Here is a 26,137-nt window from a genome sequence, read left to right as displayed (position 1 = left end):
TGCGGTGGTAAGCCGAGGACTACCTATATTCCACTATTGCTTCCCGACGAGCTGTTCCGCAGCAAGTTGGCCGTGGCATATTGTCCTGATGCGAGTGGGCCGGGCGTGGCGAGTTGTCGTAGACCCGCTCAAGAGAGTCGGCCAAGCGGCAACTTTTATTGGAAAGAGTAGCAAAGTGAGGGGATGAAGGACACAGCGGCCTCTTCTGCCTACCAGCAAAGCCATCGCTTCGCGGCTTGCTTGGGCCAAAGACCACTCAGCCAGGCGGCGCTGCCTCCCGGAAACGTGCGAAGGGGCAGCCTTGCGTCAGAGCAGGATGGGCAGGGTTGGCTTTCGCTTCCCCGCCCCGTCAGGAGGCGGATTGGGCCTGGATTCGCGGCCTAGCAGCTGCGCTCTCGCCTTCCCTATGCGCTGCGTTGGACACGTGTTGTGTATGCGCACACGCTGTAGGAGCGCAGGGACCGCTCCGGATGGTGAGTGAAAGGTCAGAATGAGAACGGGAGGAAGAGCGCGGGGGTCGGTGCAACGGAGAGGGCTTGGGCCACGGGGTGGCGGCTGCTCGCGGAGAGCGATCGCTCGGGAGTCCGACTGCCTGGCTGCGTGACCCTTCTTCCCCCGCTTCCCTCACCGCGGCTGTTCCTGTGCAGCTCTTGTTCGGCCGTGCTTGCTTGGATTGATGGTCCCTGGCGTCAGGGCGAGCGACTTCTGCTCGAATCCCCGTGGCGTACCCGGTGAATCGGGGCCGTGCCGAGGAGGAGCCTCCTCCGCTGTGAGCCCAGGCCCTGCCTGGACCGTCTCTGGAAGGCGACGCATGTAGGTGTCCTTGCACGAACGCCGGAGGCTCTGGAGCGCCTTGGAATTTGGCTTTAGGGGCCGCCGGATTAACCTCGGCCAAGGTTTTCTGGGCTGGGAGAGAACAGCGTATCTGGTTGGGAAGTGGGGGGAATTGCGCGGGGCTTACCCCCAAACTCTAGGCACATACTGAGGATGGTGGGTCTAACGCGCGGGCGCTCTTTGCAAAGGAAGCGAGGTGGGGAAGGACAGGGGCGAGAGGGGGAAAGAGTTGAGTCCCTTCTTGTCTTGTGGTCAACAGATCGGAAGCTAGACGAAGCATTTCCCCCTTAGAGTGGGGGCGTTTCTGCTGATTCCTTGCAACAATGCCTTTTGCTAAACGCTGGACTCCTTTTGGCCTGTTATCTCACAGAGCAACCTCCCTCCTTTCTTTCTCCCTTTCACCCCGGATGAAAGGAATTGTGAGGCTGCACTGGAGAAGTTTGCTTCCAGGCACCCAGTGACATTCTCTTCTCCCTGATGATTCAGTTCTCCTGACATGCGCTTGCATCTCTCCCTCCTCCCCCAACTTCCCATGTTGTTTCCTTAGCATCCCTATCTTGTGTGTCCTTGGCTGCCCCGTTAGATGCTGCCACTTGCCAAGTGGATGAGATTTGTTTTGCATGTGACACCTGGTGCCCTCCAGGTATGCTCTATTTAATTTCCCACTAGCCGGAATTTATGTGATGTAATCCAGCACATCCCAGGTGTGGGAGACTGTTTTGTTAGATAACTGTGATCCCTCTGTGTTCTAATGGGAGGTTCAGAAAAAAAAATGTGAGTGGCAAATTTGAAGCAAGGTAGACTGAGGAAACTTTCCTGACACTGTTTATTTTAGAGAGGTGCTCATGTTCAGATAAAAGTATGCTATAATGTGTATGATAGCATTTCATGTATACAGTTACCTACACAGACACACACGCACCCTGGAAAAATACCTGGTTCCCCCCAAAAAGGGACACATGATGCAACCCCCCTTTCTTTCAAAAACAGAGTACAATATGAATTTTTCCTGTTATATTTATAAGAAAGGTTCATCTATTCAGCCTGGCAGCATGTTTTAATCTTCTATTAGTAGAGACCCTTGGGGTTTCTTAATGGGAAGTAAAACTATTGCCAATCAAATTTCAAGGCAATCCACGAAATGGTCAGATAATAGTGTGAGCCTTTTTATTTATTTATGTTATTTATATTTCTTGCTATGGCTGCTAATTTGTCTGTCTTAAAACTAAGCAAATTTCACACCTCATTAAAGGCTATAATGTGAATTGCATGTTCTAGAGCACAGTCATTTCAGGAAACAGAAATACATCATTTACAAGTTAATTTCCAGTTAGTTGCAAAGCAACATGAAAGTACATCTAGAGCCTCATATGCAGCAAAAACTATTATATAATCTAATCATTTGTTGGATTTTTTTGGGAAAAAAAATATGTTTACTGAGTAGAGAATTTTGGGTCCAGGAGGTATGAGATGCTAAAGGATGCATTGAAAGGCTTAACGATGTACATAAAATTGTAGGCTTTTCAGAAATGTGAAAAAAAATATTTTGTAGTTTTTATCCAATCCTGCCTTTCAAATAAGTATATTTCTAGTTTTTGATACAGGAATTTTATTCCTGTATCTTAATAGATAATATATATTTATTGCTACGCATTTGTATTTGAAATTTTACAGTTGGGAAATCTAATTATAGGTGTGCTCTGAATTTATCTGATTGTTTATAAAGATTAGATAATTAATCTAAAGATAGATTGGTTATAGATTTTTTTAAACAGAAGCTTTGTGTTGTGAAAACCAAATTCATGTTGATCATGATTCCTAAAGCATCATAAAAGTTCATGGCAATTTAAAAAGGTACCCGCCCAGTCCTTATAATCCATATTCAACATAGAAAGATGAGAGGCAAGATGACAAGCAAAATAGAGCTAGAAGTAAAGAAATAAAGATTATCAGATTGCCTCAATAACATATTTGAGGGTGGATTTTACTACAGTACTATAGAGAAAAAAGGGCTGAGCTGGAGGCATTTGTTTTTGAGGTCGAATAACCTTTTTTTTTTTTTTTTTTTTTGCAGAGTGAAGTTGCCTTGCTAGGATGGTGGTTGTTGCCTTTACCAAGTGATGCACCATGCCAATAGTGGACAAATTAAAAGAAGCCCTAAAGCCTGGGCGAAAAGACTCTGCTGACGATGTTGAACTGGGTAAATTGTTGGCAGCTTCTGCCAAGAAGATTTTGCTGCAAAAGATTGAGTTTGAACCAGCCTCCAAAAACTTCTCCTACCAGCTGGAGACCCTCAAGAGCAAGTATGTTTTGTTGAACCCGAGGACAGAAAACTGCAGTCGGCACAAGGGCTCTGAAGAGGGACCCATACGAAAACAAGGTGCCTGCCTTGTTCGTTGCACTTGTCTTTTGGAGAATGAGGTCTTATTTTGGTTTTGACTTGCTGACTTCTCCTTTTTTCTTCCAACAGGTAATGAGCATGTGTCAGGAAGTGATGGGGTGCCAGCTCCCCAAAAGGTCCTTTTCCCTCTGGAGCGACTCTCTCTAAAATGGGAGCGGGTGTACCGCGTTGGAGCTGGTCTCCACAACCTGGGCAACACCTGCTTCCTCAACTCAACCCTGCAGTGTCTGACGTACACCCCACCTCTAGCAAATTATCTGCTTTCTAAGGAGCACAGCCGCAACTGTAAGTGTGTGGCTGAGTTTGCGTGTGTTTTGCAGTGCTGTTCATATCTCTTTTCCCCTTAGAGCAAGGGTCTTCAAACTTGGCAAGTTTAAGACTTGTGGACTTCAACTCCCAGAATTCCCAAGCTAACATGACTGGAGGAGGAATTCTGGGAGTTGAAGTCCACAAGTCTTAAAGCTGTCAAGTTTGAAAACCCCTGCCTTAGAGCAAAAGCTATAGGAACTACCTGTTTCATTTTCCAAAGCCTGTGAAGGTGAATGGTCAGGGAATGAGGTATTTAGAGGGTACATGTGTGCAACATTGTTGGTGTATGTCTTCTGGTGTGTGTTGGGGCAATTGGAAGGGATCGGATGGATTCAGGGCTGCTTCTGGTAAGCTACTCCTTTTTCATTCCCATTATTACTTTCAGAGCATCGATGCAGGCAGAATTACTGTCCCCAAAACTAGAAAATTATGTCTGATTTTGCTTCTGCCACGATCTCATCAATCCCGTGGGCATAGGATTGGAGGAAGTTATGTCCTTTTACATTACAGGATTGTAGGAAGGCTCATAGCAAGATCAGCCAGGTAAAAATCAGGCAGGACCATTCAGAAGTGTTGTTCAGATGATTGATGATGTTATTTATTCCAAAATATAATTTCAAATTCTATAATTCTGCCCATTTTATGTGGAAATCTTCTTCCCCCCCCTCAATCGGAGCTTACTTTTTGAACTGCTCTACAATTTCTAATTACAAATTTCTGATCCGTCTATTCTGATAGTGTTTTGTGGGAAACATTAGGATTTTTCCAATATCATTTTGTGGTTATGCTTTAACGGACTTACATGAGAAGAATCTCAATGTGTTTCAGACACTAGGAAGTATCTTCAATAGTTTGCTCTTAAGAAAACGTTGTATCATGAAGTTAGGCTGTGATTTTAGATTCTGCTGCATTTGAGGTTTTTTGTTTAGGATTTGGATATGTTCCATTACTGAGGCCTTTGATTTCTGCAACTGAAATCTAGGAGCAGTGCTTCTTGTGACAAAGAGTTACTTTAATTACTCTTTGTTAGTTAATTGTAATATAGGTAGTCCTTAACTTATGACCACAATTGAGCCCAACAGTTATGTTATTAAGTGAGAAATTTGTTAAGTGAGGTTGCTTTTATGATATTTCTTGCCATGTTTGTTAAGTGAATCACTGCAGTTGTTAAATTAGTAACACGGTTGTTAAGTAACTCTGGCTTCCCCATTGACTTTGCTTGTTAGAAAGTCACAAAAGTTGATCACATGATCCCAGGACACTGCAACTGTTCTAAATATAAACCAGTTGTCAAGCATCTGAGTGTAAATCATGTGGCCATGGAGATGCTGCAATGGTCCTAAGTGTGGAAAATGGTCATAACAAAGTCACTTTTTTTCAGTGCCTTTGTAACTTTGAACGGCCACTAAATGAATGGCTGTAAGTCGAGGACTATCTTTAATGGGCCTGCAATGTTGTGTGAGCTTAGTGGATGGGTTTTCCTTGGCTTGTGGGGTATAGGAGAAGGGTGAGTAATTCAAGGTTAGCCCACATGCAGTGGTGTATCACGTTCCAGCTAGCAGCTGCCTTTCATTGCATAAATGCTTGTGATGGGAGACTGGCAGACTATGCTGGCAGCTGTGAAGGTCTTGGGCCAGCTGTGGGGATACATAAAAGTTGCTTTCCTCACTATGCCATCCCTTCCTTACTAGTGGTACTGACTCTTAGTTGAAGAGTGTACATCTAGGTAGAAGTGGGTAGATGGCAGCTTTGGTGGTTTTGTTTTAAAAGTCAGATGAGCTATTTAAATAGCAGCAAGGATCATTTTGTGCTCAAAAGGGACCAGCAGCTTAATGCACATACTTTAGAAAATTTTCCCCTTGTTTGAATAATTTTTCCTGTCTGAGCTGCTTAATGGGTGGCATTGCATTGAGGAGATTTACAGGTATGTGGCAGAGAAGCTTGGAGTCAGGATAGGAAGTTATTAAACTGTCCATGTTATCAATCTATATTTTTTATTATGGCCTTTAGCCAGCACATAAAAGAGGAAAAGAGACAAAATGGATGGATACGGAATGAAATAGAAATAGAATAGAATTGGAAGGGACCTTGGAGGTCTTCTAGTCCAACCCCCTGCTTAGGCAGAAAACCCTATACCATTTCAGATAAATGGTTATGCAATCTCTTCTTCAAAACTTTCAGTGTTGGAGCATTTATATAGACAAATTGACTAAGTGATGATCCCTGTAGGTCTGATCACAACTCAGTGGGTAAGCTATTTCAGTAAAGTGAAGATTTCAAGTGTAGGGTCTATCTTTATTTTGCTTCTAGCAAAAAAAAAGTGATACAACGGAAGATGTATAATGTAGCTATTAATGAAAATAGCCAATTGTGATTTTATTTTCCCTTCCAGGTCACCAAGGAGGCTTCTGCATGATGTGCATAATGCAGAATCACATGATCCAGGCTTTTGCCAATAGTGGTAATGCCATCAAACCTGTGTCCTTCATCAGAGATCTTAAAAGTAAGCAGGGGGTTGGAATAATGTCTACCTGTCCAGTTCAAACAGGGCAAGAGACCAGTGATCCTTTTGAGATGTTGACCATAATTTAAATATTTTCATGTGTGAATGCTGTTTGTTTTTTTTTAAAGCAAGATTTCTAGAATTTATGGTTACAAAGAGAAGTATTAAGACACGTCAGCCATCGGAGAAAAAGTTGTGGTCCAAAGATGCTCTTTTTCAGGATTTTGCAAGATATAACTGAACACATCTCAAAGATTGTAAGGGTGAAACTTAAAAAATGTTATTTTATTTTTTATAATTGTATTAATATTTGTACAAATAACTCAAGGCAGTGATCGTATCCAACAAGCCTCCCTCCTTTTATTTTCCCCACAACAACAACCCTGTAAGGTGGGCTGGACTGGGAGAGAGTGACTGGCTCAAGGTCACCCAGCTGACTTTCATGGCCAAAGCTGGACTAGAACTCACAGTTTTCCACTTTCTAGTGCAGGGGTCCCAACAACTTTAAGACTTACGGACTTCAGCTCCCAGAATTCTCCAGCCAGCTATGCTATGCTGGAGAATTATGGGAGTTGAAGTCCACAAGTCTTAAAGTTGCCAAGTTTGGAGACCTCTGTTCTAGCGTATAATAGCCTTAGACATTAGACCAAACTGACTCTTTCAAAAACATTTTTTTTTACTATATTTTATTTTTTGTTTTACTCATCAACATTTTTCTTAGATATGCTTAGGTGGAGAGTTTGGTTTTGGTGGTGGTCAGTTTATGAAGAACAACTTTTGAGTTTCCATGCTGGGTTCAGTAATGACATTTGTTTCTGAAACTGTTCTGAGGTGTTCTGGAAGTTCTTTTTTTATCTCCTTTGGCAGAGATTGCACGACACTTCCGTTTCGGTAGTCAGGAGGATGCTCATGAGTTCTTGCGCTACACCATTGATGCCATGCAAAAGGCCTGCCTCAACGGTTACACTAAGTATGAACAACTAGCTCGCTTGCTGTGTGCTTGGGAGAGAACACGGGGTTGAACTGATCTTGTAATTGTGTCCTCATTAAATTCGTTTACTGAAGCATTAGCTTTCCCATATATGGGGAAGGGGGAAGATACATGCTACATAAGCAACAGTGATTAGGTCTACCTTTCCTTGCTATGGAAGTAAATATTAAAGCAAGTAATCCTTGCTTTAAAGATAGCAAAAAATCCTATTAAAGGAAGAAATAGCAATAAGCACAGACTTATATACCGTTTTACAGCCCTTTCTAAGCAGTTTACAGAGTCAGCAATTTGCCCCCAACAGTCTGGGCCCTCATTTTACCCACCACGGAAAGATGGAAGGCTGAGTCAATCTTGAGCCTGGTGGGATTTGAACTGCCAAATGGCAGGAACCAGCTGTCAGCAGAAGTAGCCTGTAGTAGTGCATCCTAACCACTGCGCCATCACAGCATGTTAGGTTCTTGGTGTTCTTTGAGCTCGATCATTTTCTTGAAGATGTTTTGTTACCAAGCTAGATAACATCATCAGTACACTGTTAACAACAACATTTGAAGAGAACAATTGAGCTCATAGAAAACCCCAAATCCATCGGTTTAACCCAGAGTTGCAGGTATTCTTTGCTCTTGAGAGGAGGAAATTCATGCCTGGTGATTTTGATTGCTTGTGTTTTAACTCATTAATGAAGAATGGCATTTTATCAGGTATTTTTGAGCTACACCCCCCATTATGTCTCATTATAGGCCGTGCTACTTACAATTCCTGGAAAATGTAGTGTAGCAACACTCCTTATCCTTATTTCACAGAGTTCCCCAGTGATCAATATTAACCTCCAAGGATCAATGGGATTATTGATTATTACTATTTATGGTTCTATGGTTTAACATTGTATTTATTACATTTTCATATAATAAATGTTGGGGGTGAATGAACCATCTGAAACCTCAATGAGCAGCAGAGTTTGGGGACCCTTGTTTTAAATGAAAGCATTTCTGAAATCTAGTCACCCAATTGCTTGTCTTTTCAGGTTGGATCGTCAGACTCAGGCCACCACGTTGGTGCACCAGATCTTTGGCGGCTACCTCCGATCTCGTGGTGAGCGCGGCTTAGCGAGGCCCCAGATGAGGGTGTGCTGGGAGGTTTCCTTTCCACGTTCCTGGAGTTTTAAATTTCGGCTAAGTCTGTTATAATATGGCATCTCCAAAATTCCCTTCAGTGCCCAATTATACCTCTATAGGTTCAGTTGATTTGTAGTTGCTTTCCAGACACTGTAGACCAGGGATGTCAAAACTCGATTTCATTGAGAGCCACATTAGGGTTGTGCTTGACCTTGGGGGGGGCTTGGGGTGTGTGGCCAGGGGGGCATGGCCAGCTCAACGTCACTTGTGTTGGCGCCTGCAGTGGCCTTCCAAGCTCTCTTTTCACTGGGCAGAGGGTTGCAGGAGGCTGTTGCAGCCAAAAATGGAGCTCGGGAGGGCAGAACGTGACCCTTTCAAGTTCCATTTTTGCTGGCAGAGGCACTATGGGCCAGTCCTTCACTGTTTCCCAAGCCAGCCCACGGGCCAGATTTAAGCACCCTGCAGACTGGATGCAGACCACGGGCCTTGAGTTAGACACCCCTGCTGTAGGCCTTTCCTTCTAGTTTTTGGCCTCTTATCAAGGCTACGAAGCGGATAGTAAGCACCTGGTAGCTTAGCTGATTTCAGTGCTGGTTTTGCTAGACGCAGAGACGGAAACCTCGTCTGTCTCAGTATGAAATGTGACATTGGCAGGGAGCTGTGACCGTGAAGAACAGGCAAGCAACTGTTCTGCTTTCTTTGCAGTGAAGTGCTCCGTATGCAAGAGTGTTTCAGATACGTACGACCCTTACCTGGATGTGGCTTTGGAAATCAGGGTATGCCAGCATTATTATTTCTCTTGCTTGCTTTCTTTAAAACCCATCTCAAAGGATGGTATCGCCTAGATGTCAGTTGTGATCATCATGAAATATTGAAGGTCCACTTTCTGAATTGTTTTAAACCATGGGGTAGATATGCTGATAGGAAGCTGTTCCAAGCATACCATTTCTTCAAGCTCATGGCCTTTGCAGAAAAGGGGCAGCTGTCCTGTATAAAAAGGCGTAAAAGCTGCTAAAATACTAATAGGAGGAAGTAGCTAGAGCACACCCACTTGCCTAGCTTGCTTTTTAGGTTTATTCCCCTCACTTAGATCTGGAATACCCAAAAAGGATACTGCACTATATTATTACACAGTGGTATTTGCAACATTGATAACTAAGAGGGACAGGCAAATAAAGAGAGATATAGCTGGGGGATACGTTTGTGTGCCTGCTTGTGTGCATATGTTTGTTTGTCTGTGCATATGAATGTATATGATTATAGATATATCTTTGGGTCCAGAGAACTAGAGATGACTCTTAGGGAGACAAAGGTTACTTCCCTTTAGTCTGAATTTCTAGGTGGCTCAAGGCGAATTTCCCTCTTCTTTTTATTACAGCAAGCAGCCAACATTGTACGGGCATTAGAATTATTTGTGAAAGCTGATGTCTTGAGTGGGGAGAATGCCTACATGTGTGCCAAGTGAGTTACCTTTTTCCCCCCCTTGGCTTCCCTCTGGATTTCTCTGCTATGTGTATAAACGGTTTCCCTTAACGTAATTAGAAATATAGGTAGTTCCCGTTTAACAGTGTTAATTGGGACCTGGTTAAGTGACACGATCTTAAAGCACAGTGTCATGTGTCTATGCTGACTTAGGCTGGCAGTTCCAGTTGTGATCGTTAAGTGAATCCTGCACATTCACAGCATCCCACAGTCACAGGATCGCTATTTGTGACCTGCTGGCTTCCCCATTGACTTTGCTTGTTGGAAGCTGGCAGTGGAGGTCGCAAATGCAATCACATGACTGGGATGCTGCAGCTATGGTAACTGTGAAACACCTGAATTGTGATCATCTGACTGTGAGGATGCTGAACCCTTGAGGTTCGCCTTTAAATCTTCTTGTTCAGCACCATTGGAACTTTGAATAGTTGCTGAACAAATGATTGTTAACCAAGGCCTTCCTAAACACACACACACACACACACACACACGGAGGGAAGGAGGGAAGGAGGGAGGGAGAGGAAAGAAAGAAAAAGAAAGAAAGAAAAAAGAAAGAAAGAAAGAAAGAAAGAAAGAAGAAAGAAAGAAAGAAAGAAAGAAAGAAAGAAAGAAAGAAAGAAAGAAAGAAAGAAAGAAAGAAAGAAAGAAAGAAAGAAAGAAAGAAAGAAAGAAAGAGAAGGAAAGGATTGCAGGATCCAAACTGGATCAGTTACCAGAACCAGAGGTTTTGTCTTCCGACATCCAAGACAAAACCTCCGTGTCAAGACTCCGACTAATGAACCCAAGCAAATCAGAAATCTGAGACTAGGATCCTTCTCAAAGGTCTTCTTTATTGAGTACATCATATCAGCACAGCTTCAAAGGAAAAGCACTTCTAAATCTTTCCCGTGGTTTCAGTATAAGTGAACTAGGAAATAACCCCATCTCCAAGTGTCACAGGTCACGTTGGCCAATTGGATTAATTGGTGGGCTTTTCAGGCACTCCTTCCCCAACTTTATCTGTTGCTAGTAGAGATGGCCTTGGTTTTCATGAGAAAGCTCTCTGTTGTGTCTAGTAAGGCATTCCAACCTCCTTCCCCCTCTGTGTGGCAACAGGTTGGTTGGTGCCAGGTTAGGTTCGAAGTTGACACTCTGGTCCTGGTGATTGATCCAGATTGGATCCTGCAACATTATCCTGCGATAGGTATATTTGCCTTTCATGAAAGAAATTGCAATAGCAATAGCACTTAGACTTATATACCGCTTCACAGTGCTTCACAGCCTTCTCTAAGCTGTTTACAGAGTCAGCCTATTGCCCCCAACAATCTGGGTCCTCATTTTACCCACCTCGGAAGGATGGAAGGCTGAGTCAACCTTGAGCCGGTGATAATCGAAGTGCCAAACTGCTGGCAGCCGGTGATCGGCAGAAGTACCCTGCACTATTGCATTCTAACCATTGCGCCACAGCGGCTCTTAGAAAGATTGTTTATCTTGTTTAACTATTTCTCTGCAACTCACCCCACCTAATCATTTATAAATTAATCAGTTGGCAGGGATGGGGTCATGGAGAAATAATCGAGTAAAAATGAAATTTTGACATCTATTTTTACATTTGGGATAGCTGCTTAATACTTGAAGTCAATCGTTTTCCTAAATATTTAGAAACTATCCAGTGCACGTGACTTATTTTTCCTCAAGTAATTTGTCCTTAAAATGGAAGGATCTCTTTAAATTCGGTCCAAGTATAATAATGGAAGCAAGGGAGTTTTTAAAACCACTCTTTCTTTGGGGTGGCCTTAAATTTAGGGCTGTCTTCCTTTCAGGTGCATGGCAGACTGAGATATAGGAAGCCGCCCTTCCTAAGATGCTTCAAACTTGCCTCTGTTAGTAGCAGTCCAGAAGCTGCACCCTCTATTGTGGATAGGCGTTTAGGGACTGGCTCTGTGTTTCAAGTCCTTCATGTTTTGAGCAGGTGCACAGAACTCACCCATTTCTCTTCCACGCAGGTGCAAGAAGAAAGTTCCAGCCACCAAGCGTTTTACCATCCACCGGGCCTCTAATGTCCTCACCATCTCCCTCAAGCGCTTTGCCAACTTCAGTGGGGGCAAGATTACCAAGGTGATCAGGAATGGGGGAGGAGGGGGTCCCTTCTCAGAAAGAGGGCTTGGGTGAACCCAGGTGGCCAGTCCCTCTGACCTCCTTTAAGAGTGGGTGTCAATCTGTTAGGTAGCTCAATCCAATCTATAGATAGCTCAATCCATAGACCACTGACTTGAGGTGAGGCTGATGCTTTTCGTGCAGGTGGATAGAAGGTGGAACAGATTCTTACGAACTCTTTCCCTCTCTTATGTAGGACGTGGGTTACCCTGAATTCCTGAATATTCGTCCTTACATGTCACAGAGCAGTGGTGACCCTGTCATGTACGGCCTCTACGCTGTACTTGTGCACTCAGGGTACAGCTGCCATGCAGGGCATTACTACTGCTATGTCAAGGTGGGTCTTTGTGGATACGCTAGGCTGTGTGTGCTTTAGCCTTGGGGGGGGGATGGGGAGAAAGTCTTTACTTCTATGCCTTTTGAGAAGTTCACAAAATTGCCAGTGTACCTCACCAGAACTGTTTTACTTTGTTTCCCTGTGGTTATCTATCTATATAAAAGTGAAATACCATTCATGCATCATCACAAAATCTCCAGAACCGTAAAGCCTACAAACTTGAAATTTGGCACGTATGTTCCTCTTGGCTTCTAGGTGCTCACTAAGAAAGGATTTTTCGAAATGACCATCGGAGCATTAGTATTTTGTATATTATTATTATTAACATGCTCTGATGCTAAGGAGTTCTACTCTCCCTCCCCACCTGAAAAGAAATCTGTTCCAAATGAAAAACACAAGCAGAGGAGAGGAGTTTCAGTTTCACAGCAGCAACCAGCTTTAGTACAGAACAGTTGAGCTAAGCCACGCCCAGGCTCCTTGCTGTCTCCTTGCTCACACAGCAAATTCTCTTTCAGTTTCCAAACAGTCCTCAACTCTCACTGACAGGATGCTAGCCAGATGAATACTGATGGATGCTGGTAGGCAGAGCCAGAATTCCCCCCCACCTTATTTTCCTCCCCAAAAACTAAGCCCGATCACAGTTTCATAGCAAAGCATGGATATAGAGCTAGTTCTTAATATCCATGCAGAATGTTTCTGTGTCTTGTGGTCCATCTCCAAGTTTTCTCAGTGATGGAAGAACCTGTGATTTGGGGATTTTCTGAGATGCCCAAGCTACAGATTACTGGAAGTGATGTGACATCATAAGCTCCATTGAGCTCAGTCCAGACAGTGATTGTCCTAATGCCTTAAGTCTAATGACATTAATTAGCCAGACACCAAAGGCAAAGTATATTAGGATTAGGTATGACATTATCCACCTTCTTAGATAATCTCCAGTATTACTCTTTAGACATTGCTGTGCTTGGGCTGATTTGCCTGGCTTGCTGCTACTAATAAATGAATGAAATAAATGAATATATGTATGGAATCATCTTTTGAGGATAATGATGATTTACTAGGGGGTAGTGATCAATTATTCTTTCTTTGTTTATCTAGGCTAGTAATGAGCAGTGGTACCAGATGAATGATTCTCTGGTACATTCAAGCAACATCAAAGTTGTTCTCAACCAGCAGGCCTATGTACTCTTCTATCTTAGGTAAGAGATGCTTGTGGCTCCTGTTGGTTTTTCCTGCTTTCCCTTTGGGCGTTGTTGCTGTCACCCTGATATCTGAGCTGGTGTCTCCTAAGCCATTCTTGTTTTGTGCTTTCTTATTTTATGCCCTCTGAAAAGCTGGTGAAATTTGATGGGATTTTATTGCCTTCTACCTCAGGATCATTATCTAAACAAAACCCAATAACCTTAATACTAGGGATGACCTAGTTGGCGCCATTGCAATTCTGGATGGCTGGGAAGTAGCCTGAGTGGCAAGCATCTCCTTGTACTACTCATGACCTGAATTGGCCTGGTTAATTATTGAGAAATGTGTTCAATGTATCATGGTTCACCAGCCATCCTTTCTGTTAGAGGGAAGGGCCAACATGCTTGCTGTAGGGGGAAAAAAGTAGTTCTGGGTCCAGTCCCCAGCACCTTCAGGCAGAGATTGGAAAAGACTCCCACCTCTGATTTGCTGTCCATTGATGTAGACTAGGGGTCCCCAAACTTGGCAACCTTAAGACTTGTTATGATGACCCAGGGTGAGATACAAAATAAACACAGACACAAAAAATAGGCGAAGCCCCTTTTATTCCTTCACTTTGCTTCCAAGCTCCAAACATCCTTGTGTGGAGACAAAAAACTCCCACACAAGCAGTTACAAGAAGGAGGAAATGCCATTTAAATTATAAAAAGTAAAACACAACACAAACCGGGCAAGATAAGGGCTTGAAGACGTCCACAGATATCAGAACACACACTGGGAAGGACGCCAAACTCAGAGAGGAACAATAAATAGAGATATTTCCACACTTTGTTTCCAGCACTTGCCCGTACGCATGTCCGTCCTCTTATCCAGTTGTCACAGCTGCAGCCCATGAAGAGGATCAAGGCCCTTTCCTCCCCAGTAGACCATGTCTCTCCCTTATCCTCTCCTCCCTGCGTGCCCTAGGATGGAGAGGGGATGGGCCTGGGTCCTCCTCTGACTGCCCAGCCGGCCTCTGCCCTTCCCCAGCCTCCTCCACAACCTCCGGAGCCACATTTCCATTCCCTGTAGGCTGTTCCTCCTCTCCCTCAGAGTCAGACTCCACCAGGGGCATGACGCTTGTGGACTTCAACTCCCAGAATTCTGGGAGTTGAAGTCCACAAGTCTTAAAGTTGCCAAGTTTGGAGACTTCTGATGTAGACAGTACAGAATTTCAGGAAAACCTTTAGTGAAAGGCAAAGGGTCAGGCAAATTGATGAATAAGTTAATGAAATAAAATAATTTTCTTTAAGGATCCCAAGCACTAAGAAGAATCCTGAAGTACTTGTCTCCAAAAGCAATTGCTCAATGCCCAGCCGAACAAACATCTCCTCCGATCACTTGAAGAAAAGTGCAACTAATGGTACCCTTGCCTCACCACTGATAAGCAAAGTGAGTGGCACCCCAGAGCCATGCTCCAAAATTGGTCTGAACCTAGGAGAGAAAACATGGGTGGGAAAATGTGCCTCCCGAGTAGTCAATTTTGGGCCACTGAAGAGGAATCCATATAATATAGCTATTAAGTAATGATGTTCCACCCCCAGACAATAAAAAATCTTGCTCTGACTTTAATTTCTCAGATCTGGCTGCTAGCTGTACAGGTTTATTGTTGCGAGAACTTCTGCGGAGATAGCAGAATTTAACTCTAATCTGTAGGAATTCCATTTAACTTATTTGAGTTGATCAAGTGGGGTTGAATCTTAAGACGGTTAGGTTAATATAGATAACAGCAACCTTATTTCATTTGGCAAGGCCACCAGAGTTATAGCCAGCTTTTCACCTTTCAGGTACATGTGTATGTGCCTGTTACGCAGATCGTGGTGCAGTGGATACTTTTACTGATCCACCACTTCTGTCTATCTTCTCCGTAGAGACAAGATGTAATTCAGGTTAAGAAGGCTTCAGACCCCAAGGACTCTGGTGTTCCTGTTTCCCGCAACACCTTTGTTTCCAACAACAAAACTCAGAATGGGATACTTCCTCCTCTTCTTCCCAAGCTCATCCCTGCTGTTGGATTCTCATCTCCCAAACTCTCCAGTAAGCCTGCTTTCTTGGATGACTTGAGCAAAAGATCCAAGAAGCATCCACCCTTGTCTCTCAAAACTTCTCAGGACTTTGGTCAGACTGCCAGTGCTAAACTGGAGCTGGCCAAGCAGAGCTCCTGGGGAGGTAAGAACTTGGTGGCATCTTTGCAGCTGTCGAGCAGCTCTGGAGGAACCTCTGAAGCCAAAGCACACGAGGAAAGTACGGAGCTACCAAGCAAGGACTCCTCCTTGACATCTTCGTCGTCTTCTAGCAGCTCATCTTCCTCCAGTCCAGCTCATAAGCCAATGAAGGGACTTTCTCAGGCCACAGTAGGAGCTGATGGCTACTCTTCCTCTCAGGAATCGGACTGTGTGTCTGGGAAACATGCTTCTGAGGACACCAAGTTTGCCAAGCTGAAATCCCCGTTGTTGGCTAATTTGGCCAATCTGGAGTTGGGAAGCACCATGTCACCCCCGCCTGCAAAGAAACTGGCACTTTCTGCCAGGAAGGTACGTTTGGGAGAAGGAATTGGGCATGCCATTCTCTGGGGGGTGGGGGTGGATGGGAGGCGGGGGAAAGAAGTGGTGGTGAGAAAGGGGAAAGCTTGATAAAGGAAAACCAGATGGCCTTTCCCTCAATAAAGGCGCAATGTGCTCAAGAGTCATCTACAGTTAGCCCTTGACTTACATCCAGAATTGAGCCCAAAATGTTTGTGGTTAAGTGAGACATTTGTTAAGTGACTTTTGCCCCATTATATGACCGTCCTTGCCTCAATTGTTAAGTGAATGACTGTGGTTGATCAGTTAATCACTAGCTGTCGAGTGAATCTGGCTTCTCCATTGACCGTATTTGTCAGAAGGCCTCAAAAGGTGATCACATGGCTTTGGGACGCAGCAGCAGCAGCGGTCATAAATATGAACCAGTTGCCAAGCATCTGAATTTTGATCACATGATCACGGGGATGCTGCAAAGTTTGTAACTCTGAAAAATGCTAATAAGTCACTTTTTTCGGTGTTGTAACTTTGAATGATCATCAAATGAATTGTAAGGTGAGGACTACATGTATATGCGGGCAGTAACCCAAATGATACCTCATCTAGCAAGCTTGCAATGCCCCAGTGCAATAGACAGCATTTGTGGGAAGTACGCTTTATACTTGAAGTCTCTGTGCCAAGACTGTTTTTCCAAGGCCTTGGGGGTGAAATGTGTTGAGTTTGCTTCCTTCCTCCCTCCTCTTTCTGGCTATGAAGAGTAAGATGTAGAACCTTTTTGGTGGGTGGGGGAACCAAGAGCCATACTAGGCCATTTGAATGGCATGCTGAGGCTTGCATTCCAAGAAGAGGACAGGACCAGGACAAAAAATAAAATCTAAAATGGATTGAACAATTAAGATGATATGAACTGACTGAGAAGTGACAGATTTCCCTCTTTGGCCAGGGTAAGAATTGCCATGCGTTGGTAACCCTCTTGGGGGGGGCGCTTTGTGAGCAGCCCATGGCCCTGAACCGCAGCCTGTCCACCCTCCTCCTGCATCTGCTTGGAAAGAGAGAGAGAGACCCTTTCGCTTCATTAGGCCAGAACAGAGCAAGCTTGGCAGGGGTGTGACCTTCAGGGGTAAAGCTAGCATGTCCTGGGAAATGGGGAGGTGTCAGTGGCCCATTATTTATTCTAACACATCTTCTGTCTTTTGACATGTCCTTCCTTGTTTTCCCTCTGTTTCTAACCACAAACACTTTTCTGATTCTTCTTCCCCTCCCTCTTCCACCCCTACTTCTCTTTGTTTTGTGCCCACCCTCTCTTCTTACGCCACCCGCTGTCCCTGGGGTCATGGAAACCTCCTTTTAGACCACCAAGTTTTTATTTATGTCGATAACTACAGGGCAGCAACACCCTGCGGAAAGTGAGCGGCAATGAGCATCAGGCACCGCCCCATTCCCCCCCAGTTGCCACATATACCTCCCAATTCGTCTGCGCTGCTGCACTTGTCCAATCCAGGTAAGCTATGGCCAGTAGGGCTTCAAGGTGAGGCAGCCTGCCTCATAAGTGGCCCATGTGCTATTGGAATACGGGTACCTCAATAAGGCCTTTTTGTTAGTTAAAGTCTTTGTTGGAATCCCTCCTGGGGATTATTTCTGGGTTAAAAGCCGGCTAGCTCAGAGGAATCTGGTTGGTTCAGGTGCTTTCCATGTCCTGGAACCGAAAATTGCATCCAGAGAGGTGAAGCATCATTTGCTCAGCTAGAAATGATGCCTGAGAACGGTTTCTAGTTGCATAATTTAATATTAGTAAGTTCTGTTTCCTCCATCCCCTGGAAGGCTTTTATTAGAGCTGTAGTGGTGCCATGGTTAGAATACAGGATTGCACGCTAATTCAACTCACTGCCAGGAGTTCGATGAAGATTGACTCAACCTTCCATCCTTCCAAGGTCGGTAAAATGAGGACCCAGATTGTTGGGGGCAATATGCTGACTCTATAAAACAGCTTAGAGAAGGCTGTAAAGCACCGTGAAGCAGTATATAAGTCTGAATGCTATTGCTATTAGGATAGAGTAATTGACCTGTGAACCGATCAGCAGCTTACCTATAATTTCTAGTTATAAATATATTTTGTAGCAAAAGATCAACCTCTGGAAACAAAATGCAGTCCTGCTGCTGAATAGTAAATGCTTCACATACTAATTTTTTTCAAGTAAATTGAGCAAATGGTGTAGGTCAGTTTATTTAGCAAAAAGACATAGGATGTGCATTTTTTTAAAAAAAAAAAATAGGAACTAGTGTAGATTAGACGTCTGCCACAAAAAAAAGGAGAGTTCTAGGGCAAAAGGCGCAACTAGATTAATAGAATGATGGAAATATTGAAGAGAAATGCCTTCTAGTCATGTAGACATAGTCTAGAAGTAATATGGGACAGCAACATTTCATTCCCATCCTGCCTTGAAACATCACTATTCTTGTGCACTATAAAATACCTTCAAATGTATCTGCAAAGAGAAAAACAAATTAGTGTTCACATCAATCTTGATTTATTATAATAATTTGGGAAATAAGCCCCAGTTAACTAGTTTGCACATAATACATAAGTCGTAACCATGCAAGCCACTTTAAAGATCCAGCATGATGTGTGACCCAGCCATTGTTACGTAACGTGGAGGCTCCAGATTTGGCAGTGAAATAAAGAAATAGAAATTCTATAATTGGAAAATCTCCATGCTTGGAAGTATGTTAGTTGACAATCCTGCTTTTATGCCCAGCTATATGATTCTCTTTGGTTGGGAACTAAAGTGGTGTGAAATCTTTGATAGCTCCAGTTCTGGACTTGGGATAATTTTGATCGAAGTTTGTATTTGTATCTTTTGAAAAAGGGAAAAATGTAATTCTAATCTTCACCTGGAAGCCATCAGATATGTGATAATGCCATTCTGTTTGTACATTGAATTAGTGAGATGGTTGGCACTGACCCTTAGAGAATTGCGACAGCAATGATATTTTCCAAACATTTTCAAAGCTTCAGAATCTGCTGGGTCTTCTTAATTGTATGTTTATGTGGTTCTCTAGGGTGCTCTCACCTGCTTCCAAATCTTCAGTATCTCTACAAACAGCCGACAGTCCCTTTGCCAACTTCATGCCCTCACCCAGCTTCAAATCATGCTGCCCCTCTGCTGCCACCCGTCTCCCATCACCTTTTGTGCCTACCTTGGCACCACACCTCTCTTATCCAGACAACAGCAAAGAGCCACCAGTTGTCAGCAGTAAGAAGAAAAAAAGGAAGCATAGCTCTGCAGTGGAAGAGCAGGATGACCATGGTAGCCGAAACATGAAAGACTTCAATGATGAGAGGACTTGGCTCTCCAGTCCTCCTAGCAAGAGGAGGCAATTGGAGGAAAATGGCAGCATTGTGAGCTCCCCTGCACAGGAAGCCAACTTGGTGAGGACTAGGAAGGGGGAGGAAGAGAAAAGGGCTGGAGATGATGCGGCAATAGCTAGTAGTTCCATCCAGAAGAAGAAGAAAAAGAAGAAGAAAAGGCTGCAGCAAAGGGAGGAAGACTGCTCGCCTTTGTTGTCCCCTGTGAACTGGTAAGTGCTTGGCTGGTTGTCTCAAGTCAAGGTTTTACTTGACCAGTTGCAATGTTATGTGGGGAAGACCTTGGAAGGCAGGCCAGACAGTTGTTGCCTAGGGAATGATAAGAGATAGCATAGCCCACAGCTGGATACTGGGCTGGGCAAAGAGGCTTGGAAGGAACCCTGCCTAGTTTCTCAGGCTCTAAAGGAGATAGCATGAAGATTGTACTTTCAGACTTGCAAGGTTTTGTTAAAAGTAGCTTTACAGTGGAGAAGAATTAGCTTCTCTGGTCAGGTTTCTTATCTGGTCTACTGGTAAAGCTGACAACTATTTTAAAAAAAAACCCTTTTCTCTGTTATGTACAGCTGCTCTCCTCCACCTGAAGTCAGCTCCTGTAGGACAAAGAAGAAAAAGAAAAAGAAGAAGCAATTACTTTCACCCAGTTCAGACAAGAGCACTTCTTATGGAGAGAGTGAGCACCACAAAGATGAGCAAAGAAAGATATTGCATTCTCATGTGGCTGAAGTCTGTAGCCCCCGAGAAGAACTAAATGAGAATGGACTTTCTGTAGCTAGAGACAGCCCTCCAGGTTGGTAATATACCTGCATCAAAGTTGATTGGGTAGGGGGAAGCAAAAGAGGTCAAAATCTGGATACTGAATGTATTTAGGTCACATCCCCACCTAAAATAGTTTCGTGGCTTCCTTTATGTAGTGTAGGTGACCTTCCACTTACTGCATTCAAGCTGAATTGTAAATAAAAATCTATTACATCATCAGAAATGAGAGCGGATGTCTATACATCCAAATTAAAACAGAAGCATCTGTTAGCACCAGTATATTGTATTAATTCCAAGATATTTTCGCCAAGATCCTTTTGTGTCGCTAGTGTTTATACCCAAACCTCATTTGGGGATTTCACAGATTAGGCATCTGTTCCTGGATAAGCCACGTTGCTAGCTTGTCATCAGCCTTGTTTGAAAGATGTAAACAGCCCCTCTCTTCCCTGCACACAGACATGCACAGATGAAAAAAAATGGATTTGGAGGACAGATTCTGGCTATAAATGCTTGAATTACAACACACTATTTCACGAGATATTTAGTGCAATGAAGAATAATTGGCAGAACTAAAATACTTCAGTATGTGCTAATGTCTTAAATGTGTTCACCTTGAATGTGAGAAATTTGCCTGTCATTCCACTGCATTAAGAATGCACTGCCCTAAAGGAACATTTTATGGATGTCCTTCTTGAGGAGCCAGATTGTTGGGGGCAATAAGCTGACTCTGTAAACTCCTTAGAGAGGGCTGTAAAGCACTGTGAAGCGGTGTGTAAGTCTTTTGCCATTGCTACCTGCTTTGGTCATCTGGCAGGAAAGAGGAGATTTGCATGTACATCTCTTACATTCATATGCTCTTCACCTTTTTCTTCTCACAACAGCATTGGCTTGGGGCAACCAGCTTAGACATAGGGACAAGTTCTCCCTCAATATCCTGAGCCCAAAGAAGGAAATTACGCGGCACGAATGTGGACCAGTCGATGTAGTTCAGGAGCTACTGAAGGATTCTTTGGATAAAGCTTACGGAAAGCAAGGTACACCCAGTACATTTGGAATTCCCTCCTTTTCCAGTTACAGCTTTCATGAGGACTTTGGAAACCTTTCTCACTGGGAACATGCATGTTCTTCCAAGTTTTTACTGAGTCACATTGCTGCATGCTCGTAACTATACAATTTTTGTTGTATGTCTTGTACTTCACTTTCTAATGAAGATAAAGGGAAAAGGGGGGCAACACATTTACAGGTAATTAATGATGGCAATTGGAATGTTTGTTAGTAACAACCCCGTCAGTTAGGGGCAGAAATTCCTGCACTTCCAATTGCCAACGTTAAGCAAATCACCAAAGGCACCATGTGATTGTCGTGAGTGATCTCCTGCTGGCTTCCCCAATGACTTTGCTTGTAGGAAGCTGGCAAAAAAGTCACCAATAATGATCATGTGACTGGGACACTGACTAACCTAAGCATGAAGACTGATCATAACTAGTAGTCTTTCAGCACTGTCATAAGTTCGAACGGTTGCTGAGGAATTGGTCATTGAACCAGGCATGATATTCTTCCGATTAAAATCGAATTCCGATTTTTTGAGAATCGCCCCCCTTTCCCCCACCCCTTCTTCTCCTCCTTCCCCTCCCCTCGGAGGCCCTGAGTCAGGAGTTGCTGGCGCGGCTCGCGTGGCTCAGTCCTGCGTTGCCTCAGGAAGGAAAGGCAAAAAGGAAGAGCCGCGGCAGCGCTTTGCAATGGCAGCAGCGGCTCCTGGTTTTGCCTTTCCCTTCCCGAGGCAACGCGGGACTGGAGCCGCGTGGAGCTGCGCTGGCGGTAGCAACTCCTGACAGCCCCAGCCGGATACCTGAGCGGAGCCCAGGCGGTGCGAGCGGAGGCCGCTGAGTGGCAGGAAAAAAGGGAGCTGGGCCAGCCACAGACCAGCCTCCGTGCAACACGCCACTGCCCGGCCCTGGCGAGGGAAAGCAGCGGGCGCTCCCCGGGTGCGCGGCGGGGGGTCTCTTTTGGCCGGCCCCGATTTTTTTTTCAGAGCAGAATATCATGCCTGTTGAACAAAGATCATCTATATAAATAAGGAAAGTTACAGTTTGGAAAATATAATGAAATGTGATCAAACTAGCTGTTGGCCTAGCAGGCTCCGAATTCTCTAGCCAAATTTGATATCTAGCAGTAAATTATAACCTGAAAAATTACTACCTAACATATTTCTAACTTCTTCCATCAGAATCGTATTGTAGAAACTTTGGGAGCTAAGAAAAGACCTTGGAATAGGATTTAGAATATATGGGAATGACTCGTGCAAAAGTTCTGTCTGATTTCTGATTCTTCAACTACTGGAAATGTGCCAAGTTTGGAATGGTCTTTGCCATCCTAAATCATCAAGGACTCATATTTCATTTAATGAAAGCAAGCAAAAAATAGTTCTGTTATTTTGTGATGGCCTCCTGAGGTTTACGATGGCGACGTGTGAATGTAAGGTGCTCCTATTTCTCTGCTTGTACTTCTGAAAATAGTTGCTTGCTTGATTCTTCAGGGCAGAAATAAGGAATCCACTGTAAGCTGAAATAAAGAGGTTGGATGCTGCCACTCTCAGCTCTACTTTTAATCCACAGTTTTCACATGGAATGGTGAAGCATCTGCTATCAGCCAGGATGCCATACATGATGCTATATGGTCCCAGAAGCAGTCCATCCTTGATGATTGGGACGAAGAATTTGATGGTGGAAAGGTACGCAGCCATTTCGTGTGAGCCTAACCAGTGCCCCAACTCCACTATTTGGACTCAGTTTCAAAATTTTCTGTTTGGAAATTCATACTTTTGGTAAATATGCATGCATGTGGAGAATTACTATTGTAATATATTTTGATCAGGAAATACACAAAACGATAATGTAAGTCCAAGAACATAACCCAAACTTTTGATCATGCGGCCTTTATGCATACCAAGTTACATTCTGCTTCAATATGAGAGACAATTTATTTTTCTCTGCCCCTGCCCGTGTCAGGCTGGCAAGATCATTTATTTGATGGTTTCCATTCTGTGAATGGAATAAGTTCCACTTTTAATGTGAGTGATGGGAAGGTCAGGTCTACATTTGCAAAACAGACATTTTGTGACTAGAAATAAGCATTTCTCCATCCAGCGGAAAAATAAGCATAATTTTCACTGAACATACTACAGAGTTCAGATAGTTGGTGAGAGTAGAAGATAAAGTAATATAGCCTGTGGATATGTTAGATCTTGGATTCAGTTAGAACCCCATAGTAGTAAATCCTGATGCTTCTGCTTCTCCGACACTTTTTCCCATTGTTCTTTAATATAGTAAATATTAATATAAATATACAGTAGTAATGCAGTCTTGGAAAAACCTGGAAAGCTTGATCGATGGTCTAGGACACTGGTTTTAGGAAGAAGTGAAGGCTTGAAAATACTTGTAGCAAATTCAGTTTTTGTTTTAAAGCCAGGCTTTTCTAGAAATGCATTGTCCACTCTACAGTGTTTTGTATTTAAGATAATTCCTGTATCACAGTTGCAGTATCAGGAATTAGACTATAAAACACAGTCTTCTTATTCATAGGTGAAAAAAAGTAAGAAGTTCAAGCGTGAACGGAGGAGAAACTACAATGTCTTCCAAAAATTGCAAAGCAGACGTAACTTCTGGGCTGTGACACATCCAGCCAAAGTAGCTAGCTTGAGCTATCGGCTTTGAAAGGTAAATAAACTGAACACCCTATTGGCAGAAAGATGGGGTGGCATTGATGATGATAGCAGTGGTTCTCAACCTGTGGTCTGGGGGCCTGTGATATCATCACAGGCAGTCTGCAAAATCTTGGAAAAAATGTTATCTTGACTTGTCTTGTTGGCCCATGGCCATGGCCCGTGCCACAAAAGGTATTTAAAGGGGGCCTATGGTGAAGAAAAGGTTGAGAACCACTGATGATGGTTATTTTATATAGAATTGCTAAAATGGAGTAGGAAATGGCCAGTTATAAGGGAACGAAAGGTAACTAGTGTCCATGATGGGTAAAAATGCTATGTATTCTTCAAAAGAATATTTTACATTGTTGGGTTGTGTGGAAATTTGTATTCAGGTGGCAAAATATGACTTGGAGCACGCAGAAATGCACAGGCCTGTTTATCCATGCTTCACAATTGACAAATGATTCTGAGAAAACATGCATTTAGTTTAATGCTTTCTTGACAGATGTTACTTGCACACCCATGTCTACTTCCGATGGAGATCTCAGCACAGCACTGATAAATAATCGAAGCAGAAATATCTTAAGCATGCGCTACACAGCATAACTATTGTTCTGGGTTTTCCCCCCCTTGGTTTTACATATATATCATTGGATATAGTTAAACTGTAGTTGTGACTTTTTTTCTTTTTTCTTTGCATTATCCTGGATGTAGAAGATGCATTTTGGCTCTGAAGTTAGGGAACACGAGTGATGAAGTCACTTCATACTAATTCTGCCATTCTTTCCCCTTCTGGGTTTGAAGCTGGGATCGTGTCATTCTGATTCCCCAAAGATGAGGACTTTTCTGTGTCATTAATTTCATTTCCATTTCCACCTAACAGGTGAGTCTTGGCTGAAGAAATGCAGTGGTCAACTTCTAAAACTGTGGGAGCTCCAAGTGACCTGAATCAAGTCACCAGTTGCCACTTCTGGGGAGAAAGGCCTCTTTTTGCCTTGAGTAGGGTGCTGCTGTTCAGAGTGCTAGGATGTCGCATCGCTTCTCTACAGCGTCTGGAGAAAACAGGTTCTTGACCTTACAGGGGCACTGCAAGATCCCATGCCAGTAAAAAGCCACTGTCCCAGGGTAACTTGATGTGGATGGAGCGTGGGGGCAGGGCAGTCAGCCCTTGGAAACTTTTTGCTGCTCTACACCCAGAAATCTAGGCTTGATGAGCTGTGACCCCCTCAGCAGCCTTTCCTGCCAGGAGAACTTGAAGTAAACTGAGAATTCCACCTGGTTTCTAAGATTATTGCCTGAAATGACACTTATCCTTTCCTCACTTACAGCTGTCATTATGAGTGTTAATTTGTATGACTTTTCTTTACCTGGGCATGACCTGTCCCTTGTTTCAGCCTTTCAGATGAGCATAAATTCTCACCATCACAAACATTTTTTCCCCTCTGGAATTCTCCACCACCTATTCTTGCTGCAGACGATCTTTGGAACCGAGTTCTGTTCCGCAAGAAAAGCTGGTGGTCTGATTGGCCTGCCTTTATTAAACATGATTTTAATTAGTGACATTCTGAAGGAGCTTGGAGTCTATTTATTTATTGATGAATTCTTATGATTTTGGGTGTATAAACTGAAAACTGAACTTTTGAAGGTCCTCTCATATAAAAACAACAACATTGCATATCCTAAACTGGGAACTCCTGAAGCCTACTAGGGCACCTGAATATTCAAGTACATATCTATCTTTGGTCTTTTTCCATCTTTCTGCCCTTGTGCAAATTAATTTCTGGTGGGCATTGTTGCACAGTTTGATAGGCAGAAGCGGAGTCTTCTAGAAGATCTGATTCACGCAACAGATTTAGCGTTCGAAAGAGGCTGACTGAATCATTGCTGCTTTAGCACTAAGGCAGAATCTGTTTCTTGCCCAATTTAAAAGGAATACTAGTTGCCTGAAAGATTTTTTTAATGAGATATTTCACCAATAGAAAAAGGGGATTCCTTTGTACCTGTTGTTTACCAATACAATTGCTGCTATCTCTAAGGCTGACATATTTCATCTGTCATATGCCAATTCTGCATGGTCGCTTCTGAGGGGCAGTCCATGTGCACTCCATCCATTCTGCATCTCTGTTCTCCATCCATTAGCCTTTTTAGCATTGGCATCTGTTTTCTCTATTCACAGATGGGGTGTGAAGCTTGAAAACAATTATTTCCACTGCATAACACACAAAAACTGTTACCAATTTTGGCCCTTGTATCTATTTTGGGCTCACAATTAAGACTGTTTTTCCTCTGATGAAGTGGACTCTGGGCCTCTTACTTCTCTGAGGGGAACAGGGTCTTCTGTTTTACAGTCTTCTGCCAATATGTAGATACCCTGAACATGGACACACTTTGCACCTCATACTGGGGTTTAATGTTAATAGCCCACATTGTAGCAACGGTTCATGGTGCAATAAAGGAATGTTTTGTGTA

General features: G+C 43.5%; 1 protein-coding gene across 3 annotated transcripts; it reads left to right on the top strand.

The window, feature by feature from the left end:
* Positions 1-343: 343 nt before the first annotated feature.
* USP36 (ubiquitin specific peptidase 36) lies at positions 344-26,137 on the top strand. 3 transcript variants are annotated; one of them, XM_026667289.2, is made up of 20 exons: positions 344-484; positions 2,909-3,214; positions 3,305-3,520; positions 5,937-6,047; positions 6,915-7,017; positions 8,060-8,127; positions 8,856-8,926; positions 9,529-9,611; positions 11,615-11,726; positions 11,962-12,102; positions 13,201-13,301; positions 14,577-14,715; positions 15,195-15,857; positions 17,228-17,343; positions 18,903-19,421; positions 19,773-19,996; positions 20,847-20,999; positions 22,581-22,696; positions 23,547-23,681; positions 24,552-26,137. In XM_026667289.2, exons 2-19 carry the CDS (start codon positions 2,962-2,964, stop codon positions 23,676-23,678), a joined length of 3,321 nt encoding a protein of 1,106 aa, XP_026523074.1. In that variant the 5' UTR covers positions 344-484; positions 2,909-2,961; the 3' UTR covers positions 23,679-23,681; positions 24,552-26,137. The 3 variants fall into 3 exon arrangements, with proteins under 3 accessions (XP_026523074.1, XP_026523073.1, XP_026523075.1); XM_026667288.2 differs by having other exon boundaries at positions 357-473; XM_026667290.2 differs by lacking the exon at positions 344-484 and adding an exon at positions 648-813.

Source organism: Notechis scutatus, chromosome 2 (genome assembly GCF_049901735.1).
Source record: "Notechis scutatus isolate UNSWTSFEM ecotype Mainland chromosome 2, rNotScu1.2, whole genome shotgun sequence".
Lineage (NCBI taxonomy): Eukaryota > Metazoa > Chordata > Lepidosauria > Squamata > Elapidae > Notechis > Notechis scutatus.
This window is presented reverse-complemented; position numbering and strand designations above follow the sequence as displayed.

Bases quoted from the DNA above. Each gene is read 5' to 3' on its own strand.
- USP36 (XM_026667289.2), top strand. From the start codon at position 2,962: ATGCCAATAGTGGACAAATTAAAAGAAGCCCTAAAGCCTGGGCGAAAA. The intron at 17,344-18,902 runs GTAAGCTATGGC...GTGGTTCTCTAG, and splicing joins GCTGCACTTGTCCAATCCAG to GGTGCTCTCACCTGCTTCCA. The intron at 19,422-19,772 runs GTAAGTGCTTGG...TGTTATGTACAG, and splicing joins TTGTTGTCCCCTGTGAACTG to CTGCTCTCCTCCACCTGAAG.